Below are 15,553 nucleotides of genomic sequence, written 5' to 3' on the forward strand. Positions count from 1 at the left end.
TGGCAGGAGTCCCCCGTTCCCTGCTCCTCCCCATCATGGCGGATGGCAGCAGGCTCCGGCCTCAGGCGAACGGCGGCGACTCCTCCGCTCCCTCATGGATGGCAGCCGTACCTCCACATCCTAGGCAGCCGGCAGCAAGTTCGTCCACCCCCCCGGCAACTCACTACTCACTCCAGCCTCGAGCATCCATGGCGGCAGACTGCTCCGCCATGCTTGATGGCACCACGGATTCACCATTCACCACAGGGATCTCTGGCAGCGTGCCCCTCCTTCCTCCTGGGTTTAGGCACCAATGTAACAACCATTACTATCATCTGACTCACCTAATTCTTCCACTACCTGTTCTACTCTAGGGGATATTCTAACCTCTTCATTCTCACTTGCAGCAATTTCATTTTTTTCAGTTTCTTCCGAACTTTCCACCGGGTTTTCCGGAACAACAAGTGCCGTGCTTGGACCCGGCATCTCAGCAGCAACCGCTGCAATATTATTCTGCCCATTTCCGGATGCCTTGCTTGGACCCAGCATCTCAGCAGCAACCGCTGCAATATTATTCTGCCCATTTCCGGATGCCTTGCTTGGACCCAGCATCTCAGCAGCAACCGCTGCAATATTATTCTGCCCATTTCCGGATGCCTTGCTTGGACCCAGCATCTCAGCAGCAACCGCTGCAATATTATTCTGCCCATTTCCGGATGCCTTGCTTGGACCCGGCATCTCAGCAGCAACTGCTGCAACATCATTCTGCACATTTTCAGTGACAACAATCAAACCATTCCTATAATTTCCTTTCTTTGGACACGCACGGACAAGATGACATTTTCTCCGCAACCAAAACATTTAATTACATTTGTCGTAGCATAAATGATATAACTGACATCATCATGACAGAAATTAAGAGTCAGATCAAGTTCATCTACATTATCCTTCAGAACCATTTATGTAAAACGCCTGAAAGACATTACATGTTTTAACTGAGGGAACTTACTTCCAATCGGAATAATCTTTAAGGGAGAAATCAATTTTACCTAGAAAGCATTCCGGCAAAAGTCTCATTCTTGATAAATGGCGGTACGATAGATAACGTTACCTTCTTTGAAGGGGTAGAAAGAGGGAGCACTGAAATAAAAATGCCATCAATCTCAATACCACTCTCTGTTAGCAAGTTCGCTAACTCAACCGTCCTAACAAAAATAACGACAGCGTGATGCCGATAGAACATTTTCATTACCAACTACTGCACCTACCGCTAAAGCGCACTGTTCTACACTCACAGTAGTATCCACTTTTATTCCATGGCGTTAGAAAATCTAAACTCCCCACGCTTGGAGCCGCCATACTCCCAGTACACAGACTGGGAGTAAAATTCCAGAAAAGACAAAAAAAAAAGAAAGAAGATGTACCAAACTACCCATTTTAGCTGTTTTCTTTAAATCCCTCTGACTTTAACTTCGTAAGAATTTTCTTCAGATGGTACACCTCCTGATCAGCAAAACAATTTTCACTTCTGAAAGTCTTTACTTTGTCAATGAACTGCATTATATCTGGAAAGTACTCTTCTATTTTCACCTTCCTCAAATTCTTCATTGTTATCAAAAAAGACTTAATGTCATCAACAGTGTAAATTCGACTGGAAAAACCATCCAGAGGCAGACTAGCACTGAAACTGCACTCTGAAATGTCGCTTTCACTATCTGTGTCCATCTGACTTAAACCAAAACCGTCTTTTCTTTTAACTTGTTTTTGACATCCTACGAACTTCCTTTTTTGTGGAGATTTAAAAAAACATCCATCATCATTCAACACTGGGACCTCCACTTCAGGATTTTCTTCCTCTATTACCATTTCCTCTTTTTCACTATTGTAACAAAGTTCGTAGTCACGGGAAGAAGGAGGCGGGAACCGGTGAACACTTAAACAAAACTTTAATAATAAAATAAACAAACACAAAATGAAAGTAAAGTGGCAGCCCCTCGCGGACGACTGCCGCACACAAAACACAACATAAAGTTCAGGCCTGGTCCTCTCTCGTCCAACACTGTCGTCACTCCTCCTTTTATCCTTCCGGAGCTCCTCCGTGGGACTCGAGACCGGTGAGTGGCGCAGGCGTCGCGCATTAGCATTTACGCCACCGGCCTCACTCCGTTCACACAGCTCTCGGCCCCGCCCCTCTCGTCACATACCCCCATCGCCCCTCGCAGGCTGGGGGGTACTCACGAGACTGCGCTCTACTCCCCCCCTCCCCCCTCCCCCCTCTGGGGGAGCCGATCACGGCGGCCGCGGTGTACCTGGGGGTAAGGACAGACAGACGAGGCGAGAGAAAAGGGTTCGGGCAGCTGGCAGGAGTCCCCCGTTCCCTGCTCCTCCCCATCATGGCGGATGGCAGCAGGCTCCGGCCTCAGGCGAACGGCGGCGACTCCTCCGCTCCCTCACGGACGGCAGCCGTCCCTCCACATCCCAGGCGGCCGGCAGCGAGTTCGTCCGCCCCCCCCCGGCAACTCACTCCAGCCCACCGCCTCGAGCATCCATGGCGGCAGACTGCTCCGCCATGCTTGATGGCACCACGGATTCACCACAGCGGCGAGGGATCTCTGGCAGCGTGCCCCTCCTTCCTCCTGGGTTTAGGCACCAATGTAACAACCATTACTATCATCTGACTCACCTAATTCTTCCACTACCTGTTCTACTCTAGGGGATATTCTAACCTCTTCATTCTCACTTGCAGCAATTTCATTTTTTTCAGTTTCTTCCGAACTTTCCACCGGGTTTTCCGGAACAACAAGTGCCGTGCTTGGACCCGGCATCTCAGCAGCAACCGCTGCAATATTATTCTGCCCATTTCCGGATGCCTTGCTTGGACCCAGCATCTCAGCAGCAACCGCTGCAATATTATTCTGCCCATTTCCGGATGCCTTGCTTGGACCCGGCATCTCAGCAGCAACCGCTGCAATATTATTCTGCCCATTTCCAGATGCCTTGCTTGAACCCGGCATCTCAGCAGCAACTGCTGCAACATCATTCTGCACATTTTCAGTGACAACAATCAAACCATTCCTATAATTTCCTTTCTTTGGACACGCACGGACAAGATGACATTTTCTCCGCAACCAAAACATTTAATTACATTTGTCGTAGCATAAATGATATAACTGACATCATCATGACAGAAATTAAGAGTCAGATCAAGTTCATCTACATTATCCTTCAGAACCATTTATGTAAAACGCCTGAAAGACATTACGTTTTAACTGAGGGAACTTACTTCCAATCGGAATAATCTTTAAGGGAGAAATCAATTTTACCTAGAAAGCATTCCGGCAAAAGTCTCATTCTTGATAAATGGCGGTACGATAGATAACGTTACCTTCTTTGAAGGGGTAGAAAGAGGGAGCACTGAAATAAAAATGCCATCAATCTCAATACCACTCTCTGTTAGCAAGTTCGCTAACTCAACCGTCCTAACAAAAATAACGACAGCGTGATGCCGATAGAACATTTTCATTACCAACTACTGCACCTACCGCTAAAGCGCACTGTTCTACACTCACAGTAGTATCCACTTTTATTCCATGGCGTTAGAAAATCTAAACTCCCCACGCTTGGAGCCGCCATACTCCCAGTACACAGACTGGGAGTAAAATTCCATAAAACAACAACTAACAGACTAGCAGACATTAAACTGCCAGAATTTTAAAAGACGATATCTCCATTTGCATTGAACTTTCAGCTTTGTAACTTTGCAGATATTGTTTATGCTCAAACAGCAACATTACACACTAACATTAAAAAAGTGAAATCGCAATGAACCACCCCTTTAATATTCATGTATTTGCTCAGAAATGGGTTTTCAGTCATATGTGCTATAGTATGACAATAGCCTGACCTAAATTTCAAAAGTCACAGTGAAGAGTCTTGCACTGTCAATGCAATACCTGTATTTAATTTTTTTGAGCATTATTAGCATAGCTCAAAATATAACCGCATACGTTTGCAACATTAAGCTAAACAAAAAAGAAGGGGTCAAAATACATTTTGAGTGTGCTATAGAAACAATAACAAATAGGCTAAGTATTGCTACTAAAACATTTTAATAAACATATAAATATAGGAAACTGAACAAATAGTCCCCGCCCCCCACAATGATTCAAAAGCAACAAAATCATTGCAAATACACTGTCAATATTTAATATATTGCCCAGCCGTAGCTGACAGCTATGTTTCTGAATTATTAAAGTTGGTTTATAGGACAAGATAGACTGATTTCAATCTGCCGTAACTTGATGGAATCATAGCTCATGGTTGATAGTCACAAATCAAGCAGCAGGCTTCTAAACAGCGCTCTGTCTCTATGATCCAAAGCAACAAGACTTGCTTGAATTGATTTTTTTAACGTACTTCTGAGCATATCAGTTTAGTAAACAACATTACTGAGGACAAACGATGTTGTTTGAGAGAGTAACAGGATAAAGAGACTACACTTAATTGTCAGTGGATGAGATTGATTCCTCAAGCAAAGAACGCTGTTGTGTAATTGTGTTTGTGTGTGCAGAATAACAAGGGTACGCTGTTGAAGCTGAATTAGCCTCAGGCTTAAGATGGTTAATTTTCTGAGAGACCTTGACCAGGTACGTGTTTGCATTTGATTCAGCAGTTTAGGGGTAAGAAGCTCTTTTATTTTAAAATGCTCTTTATACTTGACAGCCTGCAAAGCAAAGAGATCATAATAAAAAGTATTTTATAAGCCTGTTTTCATAAACAGGTTTCAAACTTAAATAAAACTTTCTAAAGTTTAGGGATGTCAGCTCTTGACAAGAGTGGTCTGGACCCTTCAGCAGAAACGTTTAGTCTCTCCAGGACTATTGTGTACACCAGTAGACCAAATACATAGCCCATACTGTTGTGTTTAAGTCATATTTTCCGAATGTTTTGTCACCAAACATGTCCATATGGTATTATGTATATACTGTAAATATATATATATACATATATTAGTGCTGTCAAACGATTAATCGTATCCAAAATAAAAGTTTATGTATATATAAATACAAACACATGCATTAATATATTTAAGAAAAATTTGCTATGTATATTTATTAAATATATTTATATATAATATAAAATATAATAACATAAATATTTAAATGTATATATATGTAAATATTTTCAAAATATATACTGTATGTGTGTGTATTTATATATACAAAATAAATAAACACAGTACACATACATATAGTATTTAAAAAAAAACTTATTTTGGATGCAATTAATCGAGGAGGCGTCGGAGTACTTCAACATAGAACCATCTTTATTCATCCAAATTAAGAGACATAGAGGCAAGACGCACACATAGCAGGGGGAACAGACGTGCAACCACATGTGACGACCCCAGGCTGGACTCCGCTTCGTCCACGGTGGAAGCCGATCCGGAGAAGCGTGAAGTTGATGTATTTCCTCAGCGACCAGCACGGATCAGCTCTAGGCATGACGAAGAGGATATCGTCCTCTTTTGGAAGGCCAAACAAAGTAGTTTGGCTTTCACAGCGAAACATACTGCATCTTCACGACATGGCGGCAGCAACAATACTACAGCGAGAATAAAAGTTATGCCTTCTTTCTTTGCGTGAACATTTGGGCGGCGTTATGCAAATCTTCCCACATCATGACATAGACATGTGGGGTAAGAACGAGCCGTTTTAGGTAGGCGTGGTTGACTCTTAACTTTTATAAAGAATATCTCTTTGGATTTTAGACTTTAGTCTTTGCAACTTTACATATCTTTTTTATGCACCAAGAGCTTGTAACACTCCAAAGAGAAAGGAAAAATTGAATTCGCATCATATGACCCCTTTAAGCACACATTGATTGTGTACAGCTGAAGTCTCTCTCTGAGTGCTTGATCTGGTCGTTTGGACAGACGAATGACTCTTATTGATCTCATATCTCACTTGTGCACCTCCCCAGTGACGCTCCTGTGAGGGAAGACTGATTAAATTAATGAGGGCAGCTTGACATTTGTTTTCATTTGAGTCAAGACTATTAGTGCCGCGGCTTGTGGTAGAAAACAATGGTTTCCATCTGGAGAGGAAAGGAAAGGAAAGGACATGTGGCGTCCCATACTTGGAATTTGTGCTCTGCATTTAACCATCCAAACACAAACACACAACTATAAGTAGTGAACACACACCCAGAGCAGTGGGCAGCCAATGCTGCGGCACCCGGGGAGCAGTTGGGGGTTCAGTGCCTTGCTCAAGGTTCTCACCTCAGTTGTGGTACTGAGGGTGGAGAGAGTGCTGGATAGTCACTCCCCCCACAACAATTCCTGCCAGACCTGAGACTCAAACCCACAACCTTCGGTTCACTGGTAGTATCCATGTCAGTGCTCACAATATTTGCTAATCTGCTTTAATTGTTGAAGTCCACCTCGACCAGTCATCTACTTGTAACAGGGGGACTGAGAAAGACTTTCTTAAAATGTTTAATAGCTACAATTAAACAATCAAAATTAAATTAAGAGAGCAATTACACAAAACAGCTGTTAGTTAGGCTTGCAGCGATAGACGGTGCTAACGGTTATTAAGCCACAACACTGGTTACGTCACTTGCCCACCGCGTCACCGACCCCCACCGTCGTTTTGATTTTTTATATTAATAAAAATCATTTAGTTCAGTAAAAGAACAGACACTACAATTAAAAACTGAACGCAGCTGCTCAATGCAGTGTGCCGAACGACAGTCGCATCACACAGATCAGATTTCATTTCTCCAGTGAGGAGAGCGAGTCGAGCTGACTGACAAGAAGAGTGAGGTGAGACAGACAAGACGATCGCGGATGATTTAGTTTCGAAACTAGATGCAAAAGTGCCTGTTTGGCAATATTTTGGATTTTGAAAAGCCTGTTGACTTTTGCCGTTTATCTAAGGTGATTTAGGAAGTTTTTTTAAACATTTGTTTCTTATTTAATTGGTTCCACATTGTTTGCTGATTTTTACTTTATTTAAACTGTCATTTATTTATTTTATTTGACATTCGTTTTGCTAATAAACGTTCTACGTTTCTTGTAAAATGCGCATGGCGCTTTTAAGCTATTTAAAAGCGAAGGAAAGTGTGTTTCGGGCTTTATATGCAAACTCCACACAGAATGGCCTCAGCCAAGACTCAAACTAGGGACCTTCCTGTGAGATGACTAGACATGTGCCGGTATTTGGTAATGCGGTATATCACGATAATGAATATGCACGATATTGTTATCTTGGGCACTTCAAAATACAGAGAATAATTATTTATTACAAATTTTTCAGATTTTTGAACCCATTTTAAGAATACTTTCCCATCAACTGGTCACAATGCACAACATGTATGCTGTATGCTGCGTTGAAGTGTAAACAAGCACAGAGGAGAAGTGCATGGCGGAGCGTGATGAAAGCACATTCCCTCTCTGACAGCAGATGGTGCTGAACAGCAGAAATGCAGCCATTTAGGAAACCCTGAAAACAAAACAGTTGCTCTACTTTCTCTTTCTGAAACGTGCTTAAATGATTTAAATAGCCGTTCAGATTTTTGTTTTCACTATGTGTTTCGATTTGTGTTCATCACAGCGCCAAATACTTAAATATTGAGACTTAATAGACAATTTATTTTCAAACTTTTTTACATTTTAATCTGGACAACAACATGACCTAGATATTGTTTGAAAGTGTTTTGATTCGTTATTGTTCGGTCACACTTTACATTAGGGCTTCATTAGTTAACATAAACTGCCAATGAAAAATTCTTCTAAACATTCATTAATCTTAGGTAATTCCAATATTTAATAACACGTTAAAATCAAAAGTTGCAACTGTGTTATTTAATGAGCTAACATGAACTAAGAGTTGTATTTTTTAACAAAGATTAATAACTTCTGTAGCAAATGTTAATGCATTAACTCAGGTTAACTAGTTCTTATTGTAAAGTGATACCTATTGGTCTTTATAATTCCTTTGCACTTTAATATGTGAAAAATTGTTAACTTTATACATTTTTGTGTATTGCTTTATTGTATTTTAATGTTCAGTTATTTTTGTTATAAGAAAAAAGTTATTAAACTTGTTATACTTTATTATGACAACACTTTTTTGCAACTAAATTTCAATACCGTGATAACACCATATACCGTGATAAAAGCATTAGCAATTAATCGCAACATAAAAATTTGATACCGGCATATCCCTAGAGGCGACACTGAGCCACCGTGGCGCCTCACGGCAACACATTTATAACAAAATCATAACTGTAACACTGTAGGCAAAAAACGCCATTCTTCCATTATAACACTGGGTTATTACACCAGAGAGAAGAAAGATGACATCTGCAGAATATAAATAATCATTCTTACATTTCACTCATTACTGTTTATTTGAAACGCAATGCAGAGACGAGAGGTTCAGGCCACCTGCGGACACATATGAAGAACATAAAGGCATTTCCATTTACTCTTTCTGGTGGCAGGCTACATTCACCACATGAGGTGCATAGGAACCTCTCTCCATTTTCTGGGCGATTAAATCTCATCGAAGTGGCCGGGCGACTTCCCGCATGCTAACATGCACAGAGCAGCCAGTAGATGAGTAAAGGACAATGACAGACAGGCCAGGAAGAGGGCAGCAGAAACGGTGAGCTGTGTTGTTAGAGAAAGTCTCATGGCTTGTCTCACTGAACTCTTACCCTCTGGCTGAACCCACCGCAGGGTCAAACAGGAAACTCTCACACCATTCCAGACTATTCACTCAATGGGGGGAAAACAAACTGAAAACAGCACTGCTGATGCATACAGTCAACCCAGAGGAAAGAGAGAGAGAGAGAGTGGGAATGAGAACAACAATTCTGAAGGAATGTGCACAGGATGCTACCAATCCTGAAGGGATTCCCAAATGGATCCAAATGGGAATTACAGCATAATACAAAACAAAAACTTTGAAAAAATTCAGTTCAATCCTGAAAGGATTTCTGGTACAATTCCCAGTAGGATAAAATGCTTCTGCAGGACATCAAAAGGAATTTAAAGAAACTTAAAACTACCATAGTTAAAGCAAGTTATGTTAATACTATCTATAACACTTTATTTTACGGTGTCCTTTTTACACATTACATGTACTTACTATCATAATAACAATTAATTATTACATGCAAGTAACCCTAATCCAAACCCTCATCCTAACCCTAACCATATAGTATGTATATGTAGTTAATATTACTCAGTACTTAAATGTATAACTACACTGTAACAAGGACACCTTAAAATAAAGTGTAACCATGCCATCTATTATATTTATATTTTATCTTTTAATACTTTTAATCTTTTTAAAAATAGTATTATAGTACTATTACTAATCTATTACTATTGTACTAGTATACTACTATTAGTATTGTACTAGTAAAATAACACTATTATTTTAAGATTTATTAACTACCAATAAGAAGTGAAATGTCCAGATTAATAGATAAGTGTTATTTTTATTCTTATGCTTTTATTAAGTAATTTATTATTTTCAATTTGCATGTATCAAGAAATTAGGCAGGGCTCAGGGTAAAAATGCCACTAAAAGTAACATAGTAACATGTTTAAAAAAAAATAAATTACAGTTTGCCAAACTTTCATTCCACATTAATCTGGTGACAATGCATTAAAAATAGGAGATGAACAATTAGCACCAAAAGTGTAAATAAGTCTAGGAACAATCACAGTGTTTGTTAGTACATCTTTGTGTGTGTCTTCTGAAATGTGCCGCTGTAATTATGCCTCGTTTATTCTGTATGCCAAACAGCAGTAAAATGTATAAAAATTTGGGACCAAAATTTATTTGGACACTTTCACCTGACCATGTTTTGCTTAAATGTTTTTTCTTTAATTGCTAATGTGACCTTTTTACACCACAGACTGAACTAAATCAAGCATTGCTTGGTAGTTGGTTGACCTAAATTGGTATTATCTAATTGTGTACTTAAAGGGTTACTCCACCCCAAAATGAAAATTCTGTCATCAATTACTCACCCTCATGTCGTTCTAAACCTCCACGACCATCTAATTTATTGAGATGCACCTGTATGTATTTATTTATTTATTTATTTATTTACAAGGGGCAAGTCGTGGCCTAATGGTTAGAGAGTCGGACTCGTAACTCAAAGGTTGCGGGTTCGAGTCTCGTACCGGCAGGGATTGTAGGTGGGGGGAGTGAATGTACAGCGCTCTCTTCCTCCACAGCGCTGTAACAGACTCATTGCAAGTTATCGTAAACGCTTGATTGCAGTTGTTGCTGCTAAGGGTGGCCCAACCAGTTATTAGGTTTAGGGGGCAAACACTTTTTCACACAGGGCCATGTAGTTTTGGATTTTGTTTTCCCTTAATAATAAAAACCTTCATTTAAAAACTGCATGTTGTGTTCACTTGTGTTCCAGAATTCACACCACTGTATATATACAAACACACACTGCAAGTGCTGTTTGCATGCATGTCCTCTTTAAGCTAGACTCTTTGATGTACCGAGTCAGGTCTGTAGCATAAATGGCGAGTTATATACCCAAGTTTTATTCGTTTAAAGGGGTTTGGATTTGTTCAAATCACTAACCCTCAGTATGATCGATCGTAACAGCAAGGCCCTCCCATCATCTATATATTACATGCAGTTTCCATCCCATTTCAAAGTTGTTTTAGAGCTTTTTTTATTCCCGCCACACAGGCGTCACATCACAGACGCACAAAATTAACTTGCCGTGCACACTGTGCCAATGGCCTTTCAAGTCTGCCTGTGAAGCGCTAAAGAGAGAGAAAGACAGAGAGCGAGCGAGCAGTGGTTGTAATTAGCACATATCACACTAGCGTAATAGAGGGAGGTGTATAAATATCTTGCTCTAATCTCTCCAAATGCCTCTTATGATGTTTTCACATGCTGAGGCTAAAGGGTTCATACATAGCTAGCAGCTCTGATGACAGACTAGTGTTCTGGGAATACTGTCGTTTGGAGCCCAGCACAAATTTGTTGTGTTGAACTGCTTAAATTTTGGATAGGTTTCCCAAATCTGGTTGACTTGAACACAGAGAAGGATTTGGACTAGGTTATGACAAATAAACTGACAGCTGTGAAGTCCACATCTCAAAACTCACTATAGGAAAGATCCCAGGACTGTCCCACACAGCATTTTTTTATTTTTATTTTGTCATTTGCAATATGTTATTAATTTATTTATTTTGTAATTTTCTATGTTATTACACAACACAGTAAAACTGGCTGACAAGTGGTGTTTATAGTGAGTATGATGATATTTGCCAATTCTGAAAATAACCACAAACATTGTTAGCAAATATATAGATTCAAAACAATTTTGTTGCTTTAGTAAAACTTTTTTTTATTATTATTAGAATAGTACTGTATATAGGAAGATGTATTTGTTTTATTAGTTATTTCGTTTTTTTTTCTAGTTGCACATGTACAGGTTGTGACAAAACACATGCTGCTATCACAACAATATGCACATAATGGAAAAAACAAAATATTGCAGAAAATTCCCCAGAATTGTTCAACTCTCAGAAGGTGAAAAAAATCCAACACATTCTTTATTAAATGAAAAAAAGTGGAAAGACATACCGTACTTGCTTCTTGTGAAGCAAGATGCAGTTACAGATACTGTATGCTAAATATATTGCAACATCGAAATGCAATTACAGGTTTTAAATAAATCGCAATAAAAATAACCAGCAACAAAATATAGTTTTAATATTGAATCCCCTAGTGAATAATGCACAAATAAATCATTCAATTGTTTTGAACTATTTATATATGTAAATTAAAAATGTTTTCCATTTCTGTACATATCAAATTGTATAATTGTAAATTATCAACCACTGAAAATGTCCTAATTTTAGGCACTGAGCATCATGTAGATAGAGAACATTATTATATTCTATTTCTGATATCTGCAACTTATGATCAGAGAGGGCAGCTGTTTTTAGCAAACTCACATTTTCCATGTCCGTAATGAATACGGTAAAGGTTTCCATTATCCAAATTTAATTGAAATGACTTAGCTGACCCTGTTGAAATAAGACTAAGAATTAAATGGAATTTAAAATATGAGATATTACCATGAAAAATATAAAATGACAAAGCATCATGTAGATAGAGAACACTATTGTATTCTATTTCTCATGACTAAAAATATGAGGGGGCAGCTGTTTTTAGCAAACTCACAATTTCCATGTCCATAATTAATATGGTAAAGGTTTCCATTATCCAAAATAAGAATGAAATGGAGTCATATTTGAACATGAATAAAAAAAATAGATTTTACCATAACAAATATAAAATTACAATAAATAAATAAGGGCAAACTCATCCTTCTTATCTTTGCACCAATTCATTCTCGTTCTCAATTCACTGCACCACAGATGAACACAAGCTGTTTTATCAGAGCAATTTACCAATACACACTAATGATGATCATTTTCTAATCCACTGAGATGCGAATAAACACATTTGGGTTGTGTGATTACTAAAGAATCGGTTGGACTATAGAAAATAATTTAATTACTCGTAGCTGCTGAACCAAATACATAAGACATAATGATGTGTGAAAATGCTGCCAGTTTCCATCGCATGATACCATTTGTGTTTTATTTAACTGCAGCTGCATTTTAACCTTAGTCAAGATCAAGCAGGTCTGGGGAAAGTTCAAGATAGAGCTCAAGAAGACTATATAATGCGAGTCATCCAGTAAATCAAATGTTATTCAGTCACACTGAGTGAATGGATTGTGGTAATCGCCCCGGTACAGCGCGAACACAGGCTTCTCAGGGAGCTTGAGTGGGCTGTTGACACCGTCAGACGTTTGCCGTCCAATAAGGGCCACTTTGCTTTGATTTGTGTCCACTGAGCAAATATAGCCGGGGAAATGACAGTGAGTGTGCACTCAGTGCTATCTTAATGAGGGTCATTAGGATGTAAAAATAAATAATGTTTTTGACGGTAAAGGACCAAACAGACATTTGGATGACTTGTGTGGAGGATGTGCTTTCACAATAAATGCGTGCTCAAGCAAGCTCAGATTTAAAAAAAATAAAAAAATAATGAAGTTAGTTGGGTTTAAATAGTCGGTTTCAGGGGTCTTTTCTGTGAATGAATGTTTACAGAGCACATTCCTAAAGCTGCTGCACCGACCATAAATCACAGAGGGGAAACAGGCTCCACACAGTGCAGATATGTAGTGTTCGGCTGCATCTAAAAAGCTGTGGACTGTGTTTTTGGACATCATGGACATCTTCAAAGTATATATTTATATATATATATATATATATTGCTACACACCATAAAGCAACTCGGACTTGTTAAAGAACCCAAACTTGGAGAAAGTGAGAAGCTTTATGACATTTGTTGAATTTAATATCATTCTGCTATAAATAATACCTAATATTTAATTCTTCATTAGCCCTATACTGATCAGACATGAACTAATCACTAAAGTGTTTGGTAACACTTCACTAAACAGCGTCCATGCTAAAAACTGTATGGTAACTCCCTTTTTTAAGGTGTCCTTGTTACACATGTTACGTGTACTTACTATTATAGTAACAATAAATTATGCATAACTACATGCAAGTAACCCTAATCCTAACCCTAACCATATAGTAAGTACATGTAGTTAATTAATATTACTCAGTACTTAAATGCATAATTACACTGTAACAAGGACACCTTAAAATAAAGTGTAGCCGTAATTACTATAGTAAAAACAATAACATGTAATTACAAGCAGTTACAACTCCACCTACAGTAATGTAAAGGATGACCTCAAAAAGTACTGTAGCAGTGTAATTGTATAACTGAAACATAATTTCTCAGGTGTGTGTTTGTGTATAGCAAACCCTGAGAAGAAGTATTACCATGGTATATTGATGGCAATATCATGGTAGATACTGATACTGTATTTACTGAATGATTAGCCTTCCATACTTTAAAGAATTCCATATGACATGTCCAAAACATAGTACTACTATGGTACAGTGACTGTATCAGATACCATGGTACTCTAGCATGATACCATTGAACTACACTGGTACACAAGATTACCATGGCACTTTTTGGAACTGTAATTTAATATGAATCCTTCATTAAAATGAATAATTGCAAATGGGAAATAAAGGCTGATTTATCATGAATGAAGCGTTATGCCCATGCGTCACTGTAATAAGGGAATAAAAGTATAGACCTACAGTGTTTGGTGCGTCGGTGTTGCCAGCTGAAGCACGCTTTGAGCGCTTTCTCCTGTAACATACACGACGAGGAACTGGACGAGTAAAACTCCAGCATGTGTCCCGATAACACATCCATACAGTCAAACATCATGCACTTTATTTCACTGAAGAATAAAATAATAAAATATCAGTCGGGTGTCCTTCATTTGTTCACAGAAACTCCATCAACTCTTGGCAGGCGCAGATCTCTCTCCGTTTCCACACAGTCTCCAGACATCATGCGATCCATCCCGATCCTCACTGGCGATTTTCAGAGTAAAAACGATCGCTAAACAGATATAAATACGGTTCCGCTCGGTCTTGTGTCCTGTTCCGGTTAGCGACAGCGCTTCTCTATAATGAGGGATGATTTTGTAAATATATCGCGTTTAAACGCGCAATGACGGATTTCGTCTCCTGTCTGCGTGCAGCTCATTTCCTACTAGTTCATTCCTACACAATGAAAGATTGAGTTGCCTAATATATGCGAGTGAACTTTCTGTGAACCCTTCCAAGGCTGCTAACCTTCAAATGACCCACACCAGTGTGACATCACCAGCATTCACACGCGCGCGCAGACACACAACACGCAGGAGAGGCTGAGAGCAGAAACACAGCTCAACACAGCTTTTCCTTCGAAAGAATATTCCCTACATATTAATATTTTCCTGAGTTACAACTTCCCTGCAGTTGGGCTAAGAGAGCAGTACATAAAATGGGTTAAAAAAAGTAGTAACTTACACTTTAGCTTTCATTAATTAATTAATTAATTAAAGCCTACTTATTATGGAAATACAGTATTAGCCTGAATGTAATGCATCCTGACATTTGATTGCATGTTAATTACAATTACGTGAAATTGTATTATAGTTTAAATGTATATTTTTATTTAATATAAATGTGCAATAACCTTATATTTATTTGTTACCACCCTACAGCTTAGTTCATCCCTACATCTTATTCTGTTCAATTCCTATTATATTCTATCTATAGCAAGCATGTACATACAAATTATTTTATTTTTCAATTTGTCTGTTTTTTTTTTTATGTATACATGTGTATTTTATTCTCATCTTATTTTTTATTATCTGTGTGTTGTTGTCTCTGTGTACTGGAAGATTGTGACACAAATTCCTTATGTGCAAACATACTTGGCAATAAAGCTCTTTCTGACTTCTGAAATATTATTTATATATTAATATTAATATTGCATTTTGACTCGCTTTTTAGGACCTGAATCCATCTTTATACGTAACTTCATAAGTACTGCTATTGTCTTTGAAATACAGT

General features: G+C 38.6%; 1 protein-coding gene across 1 annotated transcript in view; it reads right to left on the bottom strand.

Moving 5' to 3' along the window:
* Positions 1-14,709, bottom strand: part of LOC107700643 (retinoic acid receptor beta-like) — a 114,404-nt gene extending 99,695 nt beyond the window's left edge. The window contains exon 1 of the mRNA XM_016502376.1: positions 14,243-14,709. Coding sequence (XP_016357862.1) covers positions 14,243-14,375 — 133 coding nt within the window. The 5' untranslated portion in view covers positions 14,376-14,709. The remainder of the gene's footprint in view (positions 1-14,242) is intronic.
* Between the last annotated feature and the right edge of the window lie 844 nt (positions 14,710-15,553).

The sequence above is a fragment of the Sinocyclocheilus anshuiensis genome, unplaced genomic scaffold, assembly GCF_001515605.1.
Source record: "Sinocyclocheilus anshuiensis isolate Anshui unplaced genomic scaffold, SAMN03320099.WGS_v1.1 scaffold1360, whole genome shotgun sequence".
Lineage (NCBI taxonomy): Eukaryota > Metazoa > Chordata > Actinopteri > Cypriniformes > Cyprinidae > Sinocyclocheilus > Sinocyclocheilus anshuiensis.